This window comes from Lathamus discolor, chromosome Z (genome assembly GCF_037157495.1).
Source record: "Lathamus discolor isolate bLatDis1 chromosome Z, bLatDis1.hap1, whole genome shotgun sequence".
Lineage (NCBI taxonomy): Eukaryota > Metazoa > Chordata > Aves > Psittaciformes > Psittacidae > Lathamus > Lathamus discolor.
Genome location: NC_088909.1, coordinates 97,159,180 through 97,176,849, shown reverse-complemented (window position 1 = coordinate 97,176,849; position 17,670 = coordinate 97,159,180). Strand labels below are relative to the sequence as shown.

Genomic DNA, 17,670 nt, shown 5'->3' with positions numbered 1-17,670 from the left:
TGAATCAGACTAGTAAAATTTTAGCTCTTAGTTTATAATTTTATGTGAATATAACTTCTTTATAGAATCATAGAATACTTAGGGTTAGAAAGGACCTCAAGATCATCTAGTTCCAACCCCCCTGCTCTGGGCAGGGACAACTCACACTAAACCATCCCACCCAAGGCTTCATCCAGCCTGGCCTTGAACACTGCCAGGGATGGAGCACTCACAATCACCCTGGGCAACCCATTCCAGTGCCTCACCACCGTAACAGGAAAGAATTTCCTCCTTATATCCAATCTAAACTTCCCCTGTTTAAGTTTTAACCCGTTACCCCTTGTCCTGTCACTACAGTCCCTGATGAAGAGTCCCTCCCCAGCATTCCCATAGGCCCCCTTCAGGTACTGGAAGGCTGCTATGAGGTCTCCACAAAGCCTTCTCTTCTCCAGGCTGAACAGCCCCAACTTTCTCAGCCTGTCTTCATACAGGAGGTGCTCCAGTCCTCTGATCATCCTCATGGCCCTCCTCTGGACTTGTTCCAACAGTTCTATGTCCTTTTTATGTTGAGGACACCACAACTGCCCACAATACTCCAAGTGAGGTCTCACAAGAGCAGAGTAGAGGGGTAGGATCACCTCCTTCGACCTGCTGGTCACGCTCCTTTTGATGCAGCCCAGGATACGGTTGGCTTTCTGGGCTGCGAGCGCACACTGCCAGCTCATGTTGATTTTCTCATTGACTAGCACCCCCAAGTCCTTCTCCACAGGGCCGCTCCTAATCTCTTCTTTGCCCAATCTGTAGCTGTGCCTGGGATTGCTCCTACCCAGGTGTAGGACCTTGCACTTGCAATGGTTGAACTTCATACGGTTGGCATCAGCCCACCTCAGAAGCATGTCAAGGTCCCTCTGGATGGCATCCCTTCCCTCCAGCATATCAACTGGACCACACAGCTTGGTGTCATTGGCAATCTTGCTGAGGTCGCACCCAATCCCACTGTCTGTGTCACCGACACAGATGTTGAACAAGACCGGTCTCAACACCAATCCCTGAGGGACACCGCTCTTTACTGGTCTCCACTGGAATGGGTTGCCCAGGGAGGCTGTGAATGCTCCATCCCTGGCAGTGTTCAAAGCCAGGTTGACAGAACCTGGGTGGCATGGTTTAGTGTGAGGTGTCCCTGCCCAGGGCAGGGGGGTTGGAACTAGATGATCTTAAGGTCTTTTTCAACCCTAACTATTCTATGATTCTATGCTTCTATGAGCTGCTGGCATGCTTCCTTTCCCACCCGCAGAGCACGATGTACGAACACATAACAACAGGTCTCCATTGTCATCTGCAGTTTTGCAAAGGCACATTCATCTCCAAACCATATTAAAATGTTACTATATGCTCAGGGGTGGATGGGGGCTTTCATACCAAAGATGACCATATGCTGGTTTGCCCATTTGATGCTGCAAGATTCACGTGGACTGTTTTTTTTTTTATGGAAAGTAATCTCAGGCTGTAAAGATGTCTGGCTCAGCAGAAGCTCAGGGTCAGGTCAAGAAAGGTGCTAGTGGGCTTTTAGTTTAGAAGTTCTACATTCCGAGACAATCAAATACAGATCATCACACATTTTTTAGCAGCTGGACAAAAGTGCAATATATCAAATTAAGTTATTTGGAGTTCTGTACTTCCAGTGGTCACTCTTCAGTGACACAGAGGCACTAGAGCAGACCTGTACAATGCCTGGCACACACATTCTCGGACCACCAGGTGCTGCACAGTGTGTACAACAGTATGAGCCTGCACACTGCATCTCCAGCCAGTGATACAGAGCAGTCTGTGGGAGGGTGCAGCTACAGCTCAGTGTTTGTGTGCTTGTTGTGCAATGGAAAGTGCTAGGATCAACTAGGGAGAGGATTGTGCTGAAAGATTAAAAAGTCTTCAGAGGATGCAAGAAAGGAAACTAGGGGGAAAAGGTGACCCTACTGGCTGCAGCTTGATCTACATAAATTGAAGTCCTTTAATGAGATATCCTTGAGGTTTATTTTGTATGTCTCTATAATACAGCAACGAGCAGAAATAGGAAAGACCCTTCTTCCTGTATATAAAATCAACTGCCTCTTGGGAGCAGTGTCTCTTTGCCCTGGACCCTGCCAGAGGATCCAAGAAAATATGAACATGTCCAGACCTTGATTGAAAACCTAGCAGACCTTGGAATATCAGGAAGGACAGTGATTTTGAAACACAAGGGCAATGTGAAAGCATGGATGTTGCATTTTACACACATCTGCTCCCTTGGGAATCCAGCTAGCCCGTGGGGTTGCTTGGAAAGGACATGGTGACATGGAGATCCTGTAAATATGTGCTGGGCCATCTCTGTACAGCCTCACACTGGTCCTGAGCCAAAACTGTTTGGTTTGGCCAGAGTGACAGAAAAGACCATCAGTGTCCAGTGCCCAGGGATGTTTGTTTCCTGGCACTGCTTTAGGTGATTAATATGGGTGCAGCTATTGTGCCTCAGCTGTGTCTGAGTATAGGCAAGGGCAGGGATGGGGGGGAGAGTTGCCAAATTGCTCAGACTGGGACATTGCAGAGAATAAATGAAGCAAAGAGGACCCTAGTGCATAACCACGAGGTGTAGGTGGATGCTGAATATTTTTTGTTGAACTTTTGAGTCATGTGTTGATTTTTTAATTTGTCCCTTTTGGTCTCACGTTCACCCATCAGCTTTTTTTGTAAGGGGCAATTTGCAGTTTTTTCCCCAGAGAGGCTGCTTCCATTGGATTTGCTTTCTGGGATGTGATTGTGCTCCTGGCTGATGTGGAATATTCCTAATATTTTCCTGTGCCAGCCTTTTCAAGATGTGTATTCCTGCATATATTGTTATGGAAAAGGAGTTCTATATATAATTTTAGAAGTATCAGCAATACAACTTGCAAAAGCAATGTTATTTGGCTAAAGAAAAAACAATTCCTAATAAAATGTTAATCTCAGGTGTTTTTGTTTGTTTTTTTTTTTTCCTGGAATTGCTGTGATTTTGAAAAACAACATAATCTAAATTAATTCATTAATATAGTACCCTTAAATCTGGCTAGAAATATAAACTAGTAATAAAAACCTGAATTGATTGCAACTAGGTGGAATGTTAATATTCCAGAAAAGGAAGAAATTAGAAAAATGACCATACAGCGCATGGCAGAAAAGTATGAAGAGTAGCAATAAGTGTCAAACTAAAGCAACAACAACCAGCTGCAAAATAACCGAATGTCAAGTGATGCAGCAAGTCTTCCTGATTAACTAGGCAGGTTGCTAACTAGATTGTTAATTAGTGCAACCTTACATACAGGCTCCTGCTCATGTAAGATTGTTCACAGCATTCTGTGCTGCGTAATCCTATTGAATCTGTGAAAAGCAACAGGTGTTGAGTTTGGGTATGGTTGACATATTAATTAGACCTGAGGAAAAAAAATCTTTAAAACCCACAGATGTTAAGTGTTTCAGTCCAAATAATCTCCAGCAATAGTGCTTGCACTGCATGTAAGGATAATTTATCACTATTGAATTCAAAATCTGTGTTGCAGCAGAAGCTGCTTTTTTATAGGTCTTCATGGTCTTTTTTTTTTTTTTTTTTAATTTAGTTTTAATATTTTCGTTGGCCATGGTCTGACAAGGGCTGGCTAACATTTTAATAGCAATGCTGTTGCACATTGTGGTATCTGTACTGAAATATTTGGATAGGTGAGATACTCAGCAGTCAGTGGATATCGTTAGAACAGGCTTCAGTACCTTAGATGGCTTGTAAGAAGTAAATGTCTATGAATATAGGAGCAGAAAAAGAAAAGGGTTGGGCTAGAAAATACATCCTTTTTATTTTTGTTTTTCTTTTTTAATTTATTTTTTATTAATTTAAACTGTAAATAAATTTAAGTAGATTTATTTACATATATAATCCAAACTTAAGTACTGAAAAAACCTCCCTGAAATACTGAGGGCAGAAGTAAGGTATATTTGGCCTGATTTAAAATGCTATGGGATAAACAGTGTAGAGCACAAAATACAAGAATTCTAAGTCTTCTCAGTGGTTGGTGACTCATAAAACCTCTGCTGGTGTCACCCACAGAGTTAGGAATCTTGCGCACACAAAAAAAGAACATTTGAACAGAGCAGCTTTTAAAACTGGGATAAAAATGAAAGACCAGGAATGCAAAAGTAGGGGAACAGTTTAAAAGGGTGAAAAGAAAAAGGAACAAGGAAGCAGAAAGGCAAAGGGCAGAACAGGATGGTCAGAGGATGAAGGAAAAGAGGAATAATTATAGGGAACAGGAAGTAATTGAGAAAGCAAGTCAAAGAGTACAGAGAACTTCTCAGGTGGTGAAAGGAGGCAATGAAAATACAAAAATAAGGGTGTCTTTGTATCAGTACAGAAGAAGAAACTGGTCTTACCTGCATGAGATGGAAACTGCGTGACAGCATTGTCCAGGGGAAGAGAACTTGGGAGAAGCTGAGGTGCGGGAGAAGGCAAGGGAGCTTGGCAGTGTGTCCCTTCTGTCATCAAGAAAAGGGGACGGGAGTCCTGGTTTCTGTGTCTCTGGTTTGTGTACGTTTCCACCTGAAGAGCACCCACACGCAAATGAGGGATCAGGCAGCTTTTCCTGCTAAGACCTTGAAAATCAGGAATCGGGCCAAAAAAAGAATTAAAAGGCAGGAAAATAAGCCAGTGCTGATTTTTCTTTTCTTTGTCTGTCTCATGATGCTTGAGCTGCAGGATTTGGCAATATTAATGAAGTAATGCAAATCGTATAATGTTTCTTAAAACCCTTGGTATCCATCTAATTCACATTTCATTCACATTTGTGTTGATGTTTTGCATACTTCCTTTATGCCTAACAGTGAATGCTTTAAGTTTAAGCAATATTTATGTGTCAGTATGTTAAGAAAGAAAATAAACATAGTTTCCCATATTCTTTTCAATGAGGCCCACAATATAAAAAGCCTTGAGCAAGAAACTCTATAGTTTTAATATCGACTTAATCCTCTCAAAGTGCTTTAGAAGGCGGCAAGTGGAGATAATTTAACAAACTTTACGTATGTTCAGGAGCCAGCTAGCTAGAATGAAAGACAGAGAAGAAAGGCTTGGTGAGATCATTGCTATTTTGCTCCACCCAGGCAGAGAAGGGGGCCTGGGGCTACCACAGAGCTGTTCTGCACAACACTATGACATGCTGCAGTGTCCTTCTGCAGTGCCGTGGCTAACTCTGTGCCGTGGCACAGAGATACCTTCCAGCTGGCTCCAGTAATGGAAACTGGTTAGAGTGACCCTTCAGCTGCACCCCTACCTTGTTTCTTTGTCAGGCTAAGTAGTCAAGGTGGCAGGCTTGGAAGGCTTAGCTGCAATCCTGAGTGAATGGCTTCTGATAAATAAGTTAATCCTTTCAGAACTGGTTTGGGTGTCTCAGCCTGGCATACCCCCAAACCATATACACGGAAGGTTTTAATTCTGGCAAAAGCGTAGACCTGACTCAAAGCCATGCCAACAAACTTGCTGTCTATATGTAGGTTGGGTGTAAGTGGAGGGGACAGTGTAGACCACTCAATTCTAGAATTTGTCTCTAGTTTCATGAAGTTTCAGAATGTTATGTAAAATATTACTTAAATTCACTTTTAATCACTATTGCCTATTTGCCCTGTTTTTATTATTGTGAGCATGGTATATTAAAAATACTCATTTAGGATGCTAATACTTTTTAAGCACCAAGTGTTTAATCACAAGTAGAGGCAAGGAGACGGAAAATAGTGAGAGGTCTAATCTTGGAAAATACAAAAAATATAATTAATTTAGCTTTAGCAGCTCGTTTTTATATCCAGGATTAATGGATATGTGCCACAAATTGTTTTCTGTTTGTGCCTTGCTTTCATACACCAAAACCAGGGAAACAATATTTTCCTCTCTCATGATAAATCCATTACTGTTCACAGGAAATCTGAGATATTATTGTGATGAATGCCATGAGAAACTAATTCTGGGTGCAGCATGGGCTTGGGAAGATTTGCACTAAATAGAGGAGTGTCCAGAAACTGTATAAGCAGGGCTGAACAACTGCCTTTTCTGTTAACTTTCATCCAGCCCATGCACTAAATGAGGCGGGGATCCTGTGGAAAAAAATACTGAGCCCTCATATAATTATAGACTGTGCACACAGTTAAAGACACATCCACACAAGGAGGCAGAGCGGAAACTGTGCAAATACAAGCTAATTTCTTGCACCTCCTCGCATTTGAGTTCTTCGCTTTGTAGAAAAGCTACATGCAAAAGTTTTTCCATGTGACATGGTCTGGAGCTGCTGTACAGAAGTCCTAAAGGTCCATTAGTTTCCTCAGAGGTTGTTTTACTTGACATAAAATATACACATCCAGAGATACACATACGTGTATGCACAAACACGTTTACACCTATAGCTGTCATGAAGTAAGGTTGTGGTGAGAGGTAATGTAAGTCACACACAGTGAATCTAGGTTCCTCCACTGAGTTTCCTTCCCTCAGTAAGCACTGATCTTCACAGCTGAGGTGGATTGTGCAACAAGATCGCACATAGAGGAGTTTTGTTACTACAGTGGGAGAAGTAGCCAAGGGATCTGCAATTATGTGGATCAGGAATATAAACCTCTTACACAGGAATGCACAGGAGATCAGCTGCATTCCTGCAGTCCAGAGCCTGTGCTAACAGCAAAGAAATGCTCTAAAGCTCCTGAATTAGAGAAGCCTTTATTGCACTCCCAGTTTTGGTTTTGCTTAGCTTGTTTACTGATGCAGCATAGAGGTAAAACACAGATGAAAACATCTCTGTTTACCATAGCTGTGGTGTTCATGCTGAAGTCTAATTTTTATGTCAATATTTTGATGTTTTCACTGCTGAATGTTTTAGCAGGCAAAGCCAAATACTCCAGGATTACAGACCGAGTTTGGGGAGGGAAAAATAACCAGAGAGAACAGTTTTCTTTCTTGATGTTCTTCAAAAGATAACAAAATAAATTACAGGTGAGAAGCCCTTAAAATACTGACTTTATTAAACTGCTTAAGTATAGATTTTTCTTCCTGGAATATTTTCTGCTTACATTTCACTTTTTGGATAGTAATTACTGACAAAGAAATGCCGTATTGTAGTTATGCTGCCAATAAAGTTGGTTTTCATTCTGCTAGCTGCTCGGTGATAATTTTCAGAAGTTACTGTTCAGCTGTTGTTCTACTTTGGCAGAAAATAGAGCACCCACATTTCTTGTCAAAAAGCACATTTTTATTCAGAAGAGAGAAAAAAATGGATCCAGTTAACAAAGTTGGTAAAATAATGAAAAGAAAAAATATACAATACAGTAATTTTTCAGTGTGTAGTACCTTTTAAATACATTTATATACCCTGTAACAACCACATGATATTTGATCTGCACAAACAATACACAGATTTTTAGCTTAAAGAATCTTATGATTATTTCTTTTCATTATTTGATGTATCATATGACAAATTCAATGTATTCAGTAAGGAAACACAGTACCTACAGCACATCAAGGCTAAGAACATTAAAAGCTATTAAAAATATATGACTGAAAAATCTCACAAAGAATAAAATTCACTTCTTTTTCAGGGGGACAAAAGAGGTTTGTATTCTACCGAAGTCCTTTAATACAAGATAGATAAACTATACTCAGAAGGGAAGTTTATGTGTTGATCTTAGTGCAACACGTGAAATTTACTATCAGTTGAAACTAAACCAAGACTGGGCATATATGCTAGAATTTAACACAGACTCTTTTGTGACAGCTAACTGTGTAAAACTAACAAGCGATTGTGTATTTCTAAATGTCTGCCTTCCTTCTCAGTTCTTTGGCGTATCAGTACTTTGATGAGGATACCCTCTTGAATGCCCTTGAAAAATAAATAAACCACCAGCATCAATGTAGTCAAATAACCATTCAAATGCATTCATTGCACTCAATATAATAAGGTAATTTTTAAAATTTGGGTGCTCATGCTGATGTTTACACAGAAAATTGGTATTTCTATGCCTGGATGCTGGTTTGAATAGCAAATATTGAACAGGAATCTCAAGTTTACATATAGCTTTTCAGTGTATTATAAGTGATTTTAAATACAGTATAAAACAGCTTATAGGCTACTATCTCAACAGTTAAGTTTGATATCCCCGTAGCATTACACCTCCTTCAAGATTTACTGTATTTTGAACTGTCAGTAAAAGGCACTTGTGTAAGATGAAATCTCAGCACCACTGAAGGTAAGACCAAAACTCACTGACTTCAACAGAGCCAAAAATGTTGTGTTTGTAAGCTAAACTTGCTAGTTTGCTGCATTACACTGGTTTGCACAGTGTACTTTACTTCCCTTGAGGATTATAGGAGCCTTGATTATCAAGAGGAGTTGCTTACACTGATCCAGCTACATTGGTTATTACAGGTTTTTGATTATCTTGCACTACAGAGAAAGGATCACCCATTAAAAGTATATGTTCCATTTTCTGTGCATGCTAACCCTCTTTACTGGTAGTTCACTATAACTGTCTTTTGATTTCCAGTGAGTTCGGATATGTAAGTGCAAAGCGATATTTATTATTATGATTCATTGTTCATTTTAGTTTCGTTTGCTACTTGCTCATTCAGAGAACATCACCACAATGATTCTTAGGAATAAATGTTGTTTCTATACTCTCATTCAGCCAAGTCTAAAATGTAGTACTTAGATGAAAAAGGTATTATCAAAATATATATTTAATCTATAAGTTATTTCCCATCAATTTATCATCAGTTTATAGGTCCATTTTAATGCCTAAATTACTATAGTGGCAACAGCAATATATCTGCAAACTAAACAGGAACTAAATCTTAACCTAAATGTTCTGAATATATTTTGAGCAGTGCTATACTATAATCTGTAGTCTATACTATGCTGTTCTATGGTTTATATCTCAGAGTGCTGTATGTAAGACAGATAGCATTGTTACTAATTTACTGTTAGTCAAAAAGTACTTACAGAATAGTCAAATGAACCTTAGAGAAAGATATTCTATCATTAGTACAACACAGAAAAAGAAACTTGAGCAATAATGGTACATGGGTGTACATGTCAGTGTAGCTAACACTATTGCAGTTGGAATGGCAGGTCAGCAATGTATTGTCTTCTCTGATGCCCACTTTTGATTTCCTGTTTTCACAACAGGATGTTATCACTAAAGGAAGCATTTCTTTTCAGGATACTGTCCTCCCCAGAGTGGGAGTCTCTGGTGGTTAATAGATCAGAGCCAGAGTAAAACCTGTTCCCAGGGCTTGTTGTCGTCTGCATCCTTCACAGACCTGAACTAGTCTCTTTGGGTATAGCTAGCTGAAGAAGTGTTTTTACATGGACTATCCTAAATGTGGAAAGAAAGTGGAATATGGTAACCTTAACTTTAGCTCATATTCCCTGAATTTTAATTGCTCAGATAAATAGTAATTCAAATGTCATACAAAGCAAGGAATGCAAGAACACTGAAATCCTAAAAAAATATTAACTGTACATTTGTAAGAGTGTAACTAAGTTAACTTGTAATCAGCTTTAGTGACTTCTCTTGCTTTCACAATTAGCAAGTCTGAAATAGATTTTGATCTTCAATGAACCTCTTACTTGAATAAAATTCTGCCTCAATCATTATCATAGATGCAATCTGAAATGGAAATAAAATGCAAAAATATTAATATTATATAGTATTTCAACTCAAGAATAAAGTTATTTGGTGTAATTGAATACTGTTATTGTATTGTTTGAAATGTTCAACATACCATCACCAATATCGTCGTAAATCTCTCCATCACTGTAAATTAAAAAAATAATGTATGTAAAAAATTGATATTACTACTTGCATGCAGATACAAAATAGCGTACGTGTATGGTGCAGACATGCTATGAAGGAGTTAATTAGCTAATTAGGAGAGTGCAGTCTTTGCGGTAACAGTACTGTGTTGAACAAGATGGTCATGTCAAAAGATTTTCAGTACAGCGTAGAGTTGGATACATTTCTAACATGCAAGGCTTTTTTCATTAAAAGTTTTTTGATTGAGCTTTTAAGTAGCTATTCTAACAAACTCATAGATACTGCCATAAAACAATTAAATGCTTACTGATTTTTTTTTAAATGAAAACCAGAAAAGATGAGCAAAAAAAATTATTATGCCCTTGAAGTTCTTACTTGTTTCTGTATTTGGCAATGCCATAATGGTTTTGGAGTAGCAGCTATTTAATTAATGAATTTAGGTAATGATGTTGATAAATGATACATGCTCTGTGAATTTTTACAATATGTCACTTAGATACATGAATAGGCCCATGGAAGCCAATAAGGCTATTTATACATATAAGAAATGTGTGTATAAGTGTTTGCAGGCCTAAATTCTAAAAGTGACATCTGATTTGATGCTTAAGGGTCTAACATAAGGCCCATTGAAGGAAATGGAAAGACTTTGTCTGGTGAGAGTTTTGAATTAGAACCTAAGTGCTGAACTCCATGCAATTATTTGGAGCAATACTGAGCCAAATCTGCTCAATCCCAATGAGACTGAAGTAATATTAAACCTAAAAAAAATCGGTCCATGTTAGTTAAATAGTTGAAAATGGGATCAATACGCTTAATCCCAGTAACGTACCATTCAGTAATAGATTCTAGTACTAATAATGTTTAATTTGTGTAATTTTTCGTGATTTAAACCAGAGTTTATGGTTAAGCAATGAGGAATGGAGCCCTGGAAAATTTCCAACATGGATGTGTGTGACTAATTCTTGAAAAATCTAAACTCCGCTAAAATAAATGAATTTGCAGGACTAGAATGACCTACTAAAATAACTACGTTTCACTTCTATTTAACAAACAGTTTAGAGCAAAACAGTGCTACAACAATTTTTTTCAAATAGATAACTTTGTACTTACTTCTGAACTAAATCACTTCTCAGAACATAGCCATCTGTAAAATTGAAATATATATGTATTTAATTAAATATTCATGTTATTCCATTGCTAGCACAAGTGAAATACAGTTTTTCTCTTTTAGCTGTTTCAGACAGAAAGACATAATAGGTGGATAACAATGAAAAATAGGTATATACTTGAGGAAAATTATGCTATGTCCAATTTTAGTTTTAATCATTATTTGCTTGTTTAACATAGCTTGGTGCCTGAGATAGGGAATCAGAATACTATAGTAGCTCCAAAACCAGTTAGATGACTCCTGTGCCAGGTACCTCACATATTCATAAAATCTCATTTTTCTTGTTTTGTTGCAGTAGTTTCCATGGTGTACAAAATTAATGCTGAAAGGAGGATATAGTAATACAGTTTGTGTGAGATTAGGTTTTCATCTTATATTTTAGTTTCCTGGTTGCATGGGAGAGGTGTGAAATAATAGCTATTAACACAAAATAAAGTACAGTTTATGAATTATATCAAAAAATGTGGTATAATAATAACCACATATTATTTATAATAGTAAAAACCAGAAATATGCATATAGGACAGAATGTCTTTCAAGATGTATATACCAATTAATCATTAACTGTATTATATTAGTAAGAGCTCTTTATAGAGATAATGGAAATACCTTAGAAAAGCTGCTCACTAGTGAAATATTTTATTACTCTGCTGCATTACTAATTAGATAAAACTGCATATATTCTTCAAGATATCTAACATCTTGAAAATAATGCTTGCTGTCTTTAGTAAAAGATATCTACAGAAATATTTGTCAGTTGGTGTAACATGCAAGCAAAGAGAAAGCTGCAACAGTAATTAAATATTTGTAGGTAAACATTAGTATGTTGATACAAAATTAGGACAGTGCTAAAATGAGAAATGTGATCTTGTGTTATATTTGAAATTACTGTATAAGTTTCCTTGTTTTATTCATTAGGAGGCTTACATGATCACACTAAAATGTCAGGTTTTTAGTAGTTCATACAAAATTAGTAGATTTTAGAATAAATTTGCTAGCCTGACTTGTAAATTTCCTTTAATTCCTGGAGGTGATACTGCTCCATGTACTTAGAAGAACCATCATATAGTATAGAAAGTATCAGCTTTCTGCTAATATTTCTTGTGGCAATCCTTCAGGTCAGTCCAGCTGAATCTCCAGATCTTGCAGTTTTACCTTAAGGAATTTTTCTTTTCCGATACACAAGACATGAAAGTCTCTCAAGTCTCTCTCACTTTTTTTTCTTTTAATATAAATGCACAGTAATGTCCAGATAATCTCATATTTTGTGTTAAGCCTTTTTCACATCCAAACCCTAATTTTGTTCTAACTGAAATTACACTTTTCAAGATATTTACTAGTAGAGGAAACCTTCCCTTGCAAACCGGCATCAGTCACAATGAGCTGGTACTGTTCCCAAAACTTGTCATATTGGCAGAGTCTTTGAATGGCCAATGTGAAATGTCCTATGATTCCTGTATGGAATATTGAAAAAAATTATCTGGCAAGATAGTCCTGCAAATTGTAATAAATAGCTAATTCTTATATACTGCTTTTCTTCATAAAGAAATGTTTGCATAATTCATTTTAACTTGGTGTATTTCCACCTTAAAATAGGTAGATATTAGATAGTGCTATAAATTTCAAATGTAAGTAAGGGTGGGGTTTTTTTCCAGAATATGCTATATATAAGGTAGATTAGCAATTTGCTATGTGAAGGCCATAATGCATTAAAGACATTGCCTTTTAAGGAAAATCTCTGTCTTGTGATGGACCTGAAGGTTGCCTAGAAAGACATTAATTCTATGTGATCATATTTTGTCTGACACTGATCTGCACTACCATCTGTTTAATACTGGTCACCTAGCCAGGATGAAGCTACAGATAAAGTGTTCTTCAAACAACTGGGGCAAGTTTCATGATCGTTTGCCCTTGTTCTCGGGGGGGACCTCACCCTAACAGATGTCTGCTGGAAGTGGAACACAGCAGAGAAGAAACAATCCAGGAGGTTCTTGGAGAGTATGGAAGATAACTTCCTGACCTAGCTGGTGAGTGAGCCAGCTAGGGCAGATGCCTGGCTAGATTTGCTGTTCCAAACAGAGAAGTACTGGTGAGTGATGGTTGGAGCCGTCTTGGCCAAAGCTATCACAAAATGATTGAATTATCAGTCCTTGGAGAAGTCAGGAAGAAGGTCAGCAAAATCTCCACCTTAGACTTCCAGAGGGCTGAGTTCAGCCTATTTAGGACACTGGTTGGCAGAACTCCTTGGGAAACATTACTGAAGGACAAAGAGGTCCAGAAAGGCTGGATACTCTTTAAGAATGCAATCCTTAAGGTGCAGGAGTGGCTGCCCCTATGTGCCAAAAATCAGACTGCTGGGGAAGAGACCATCCTGGCTGAACAGAGAGATATTGCTGGAACTCAGGGTAAAAAAGAGAATCTATCACCTGTGGAAGAAGGGAATGTCACTCCAGGAAAAGTACAAGGATGTTGTTAGGTTGTGGAGAAAGGAAGTTCAAAAGGCAAAGACACAGATGGAACTAAATCTGGCCACTGCCATCAAAGATAATAAAAAGTGTTTTTTCAAAGATATTAGCAATAAAAGAAGGGCCAAAGAGAGCCTCTGTCTTCTGCTGAATACTGGGTGAAACCTAGTGACTGAGGATGAGGACAAGGCTGAGGTACTTAATACTGCCTTTGCCTCAGTCTTTAATAGTCACACAGCCATCCCCAGGGTACTCAGTTCTCTGAACTGGATGAGACGGGGAGCTGATTCAAGTGCCCATAATTCAGGAAGAAATAGTTAGCAACCTCCTGCTCCACTTAGACATACACAAGTCTATGGGGCCAGATGGGTTCCACCCAAAAGTGCTGGCAGAGGAGCTTGCTAAGCCACTCATCATCATCTATAGCAGTCCTGTTCTATTGGGCAGGTACCAGGGGATTGGACGCCTCTCTACAAAAAGGGCAGGAAGGAACCCTGGAAACTACAGGCCTGTCAGCCTGAGCTCTGTGCCAGGGAAGGTCATGGAGCAGATAATCCTGAGTGAGGTCATAAAGCACGTGTGGGAAAACAGAGGGATCAGGCCCAGTCAGCGTGGGTTCGTGAAGGGCAGTTCTTGCTTGACCAACCTGATCTCCTTCTACAGTAAGGTGACCTGCCTGCTTGATGAGGGCAAGGCTGTGGACGTTGTGTATTTGGATTAAAGTAAAGCATTTGACACTGTCTCCCACAGCATACTTCTGGAAAAATCGGCTGCTCATGGCCTGGATAGGAGGATTCTTTGCTGGGTTGGAAACTGGCTGGATGGCTGAGTCCAAAGAGTGGTGGTGAATGGTGTCACATCTAGTTGGCAGTTGGTCACTAGTGGTGTCCTTCAGGGCTTGGTGTTAGGCCCATTGTTGTTTAGTATGTTTAGTGATGAGGGCATCCAGTGCACCCTCAGTAAATCTGCAGATGACACCAAGATAGGTGAGAGTGTTGGTCTGCTGGAGGATATGGAAGCTCTGCAGAGGGATCTGGACAGGCTGGATCAATGGGCTGTAGACAGTGGTATGAGGTTCAACAAGGCAAAGTTCTGTGTCCTGCATTTGGGCCACAACAACCCCATGCAATGATACAGGCTTGTGGCACAGTGGCTGGAAAGCTGCTCGGTAGAAAACGACATGGGGGTGCTGACTGACAGAGCTGAACATGATCCAGCTTGTGCCCAGGCAGGCAAGAAGGTCAACAGCATCCTGGCCTGTATCAGCAACGGTGTGGCCAGCAGAGCAGGGCAGTGATCATCCCCCTTACTGGGCACTGGTGAGGCCACATCTCGAATTCTCTGTTCAGTTTTGCACCCTTCACACTACAAAGGAGACATTGACGTGCTGGAGCGGGTCCAGAGAAGAGCAACAGAGCTGGTGAAGGGTCTGTAGCACAAGAATTCATGTGCAAGAAATTAACAAAAACATCTTTAATTGTTGATTTTTAATCTTTCACTTTCAAAAGGTAAAATCATATCTTTAAGATATGAGAAACTAGTGCAACTAGAGAAAATAACTGAAACTGTCAGACACCTAACTAAAGTAGGATTCAGACTTCAGTAATGAATGTGAAAATTGACAAGAGATCTATTCAGAGGTTTCCAGGGAGGATATTTTTATTTGTTTTGCTCTTTTATGCATAGCAAAGCAGTCACTCTTGTCACTGTTTGAAAGGCTTTGAAGACTGTGAGGGAAACAGCCGACATGAACTACTTTCTACTTTGTTATTAGCTTGATTCAAAAAATGCAGCAGTGAAAGCTGCACTTTGGGATGTGGCTACACTAGTGTAGCCCGTATTTTGAAAAACATATGTGTTGTCATGCAAGAAATTCTCCCTAACCATGCAGGCCTGCCAAGAAGAAGGCTATAATCCAGATTGTAACAGATGAGTACAAAGTGGGGAAAAAAGAAAGAAAGCGACTGTATCTCCTTGAGAAGTATATAGCGTTGGACAGTCATCTACATTGGTCAGAGGTAAAAAGTAAAGTGAGCAGAAGAATGCTTCTCCTTTGAATGCAGTCTTCCTACATAGTGAATTTTCATTAGGAGATTTGAAAAATAACAGAAACACATTAATAAATTGAAACCAGCAGTAAATACTCCAGACTTCTTCAAAAATGCAAAAAACCTTCTGCCAATGCAGGCCCCAGCCAAGGATTTCGAAGAAATACTGGATGACCTTGTGCAGCTCCCGAGACAAGCAGGCATGCCTTGAACCAGCTAGGGGATGGAGGAAAGACTCCTAAGCAGTTTCCCACACAGCCTCTTGGAAAGATTAAGCTTCCAAAGTAAGAATATTGTTATTGATGTTCCCTTGGCTGCAATCAATGGGCAAATGTTTCCCAGAGGTGCAGCAAGGATTTTACTTTCACTAGTTTCTGTGGGGTATTATAGCTATGCTCCTTTTGGCAAATAAGGGACAGAAGCAACAAAATCATCTGCCAATCTCAGTTGATGCAAAGCAGGATTTACATAAGTTGTACTTTTTCTCTCATTTGGTATCTCTTGTCTGCTGGAATTTTAATTGCTTTAAGACAATCCTGTCTTAATAAAATAACAAGAATTTGCCTCTTGTCAACCACCAGGCAAAGAAAAGGACAAATACTAGACTCTGCTTTAGTATGGCAGGGTAGAGAATTTTTTACGCAACTTGACTCAATCATTCTCTGATAATTTGATTTTTACTGCAGCTTTGTAATAAAACTTACATTTTCCTTCTCCATTCCTGCACAGGACCTTGATATCATCTGTACTTTCTATAATTTCAAGAGACTCCCCTGGTTTAACTTGTAAGTCTCTAGATCCCCTTCTTCTCTGGGGCAAATCCTGGACTGCTGTGGTAGAGTATATAACTTTAATTTCACCTTCAAACTGCAAAAATAAAGAGATGCTGATTAAAAATGATCAACATAAAACTTATGATCATGCATTTCTTAGACAAATATATTCCCACTTATTAGTTAATTTTCAAAAATGAGGCAAAAGATTGTTTATGCTGTGTAGCATGTGCCCATGCTTGCATTTGGACTTATAAATACTCAGATAACTATTTTTACGAACATTAATACTTCACATTTGAAGGCAAAATAGTTGATAACTGGCAAATTAAGGGATGCAAATTAGAGGATACAATACAGATATTTTAGTATTTATATTTTATGTGAATAAAACTTACTTTGAACTTTTTTCTGAACTGTTTCTCTTCTCTTTCTGTATTTTTAAACTTCTGTGCATCTTTTTCATCTGATTTATATTTTCCAAGCCTTGCTGATTTTGATGAACTAAAACAAGAGGTTACAAATAAAAACTAAATTAAAAATACATCTGAATACATCGACAAACTTTTTGATAATTTTAGAGAAAATACATTTGCCTTCAGGTGTGTTTCATATGTTTTTGCTGCTCTACAAAACTAATACGGATAATGCAATACAGATTTGATTTCAAAAGAAATAAAAAGTTGGGGTTGTCTTTCTTAGTATTCTCTTTTAGTGAGTTCTGATGTTAATATATCTATCACATAAGTGAATATGGAAAATTATTTGACATTTCTAGCTGCTACAGCAATAAGAACTTTAAATCTACCAAAAATAGTTTAGGCAGATTATCCCCATCACTTTAGAATCTCTAGGCAAGGAGGAAATTTTGTGAAACCTATGTATCTTTGGATAACAGCCTGAATAACACATGTCCCACTGTGGAGGCAGCTGAAACCTCGTGGCCTTTTGTACAGTAGCTGCGTTAGTTCTATGCGCCCATAGAAGACCTTGCTACACAAGGGGATCTGCATTACACGACCCATTTCAAGTTCAGTTGTTTTTTCCACATCCCCAATACTGTTGACTTATGCCAGTGAGCATGGGAGGGTTTCATGCCCTAACTGCTGATGCCATACAGGGGAGTTCAAAGTCTGACCCTACTTTTTGATCCTTCCTGATCTCTAGGAGTTGCAGATGACAGTTTCACTTATAATGAATGTATGCCTGTGTGTGCACTAACCTAGATTTAGCTTAGGAAGGCTATACAGGAACTTGTATACAGAGTTCAAAGAGCTATCTCTGTTTTAATGCCTCCAGACTAGATTATTGTAGTGCACACTTTAACTTCATCAGAGCGGAGTTAGTACAACAGAATGTGACATGTTTCAGTCATCTTCATAGATGCATCTGTA

The 17,670-nt window shown here is 38.7% G+C and overlaps 1 protein-coding gene across 6 annotated transcripts in view; it reads right to left on the bottom strand.

The window, feature by feature from the left end:
- Nucleotides 1–7,237: 7,237 nt before the first annotated feature.
- Nucleotides 7,238–17,670, bottom strand: part of FYB1 (FYN binding protein 1) — a 50,553-nt gene continuing 40,120 nt past the window's right edge. For all 6 annotated transcript variants that reach the window (XM_065661238.1, XM_065661242.1, XM_065661241.1 and 3 more), the window contains 5 exons: nt 16,675–16,780; nt 16,208–16,370; nt 10,933–10,966; nt 9,791–9,822; nt 7,238–9,675 (listed from right to left, as the gene is read on the bottom strand). In XM_065661238.1, the coding sequence (XP_065517310.1) occupies nt 9,653–9,675; nt 9,791–9,822; nt 10,933–10,966; nt 16,208–16,370; nt 16,675–16,780 (358 nt within the window). In that variant the 3' untranslated portion in view covers nt 7,238–9,652. The remainder of the gene's footprint in view (nt 9,676–9,790; nt 9,823–10,932; nt 10,967–16,207; nt 16,371–16,674; nt 16,781–17,670) is intronic.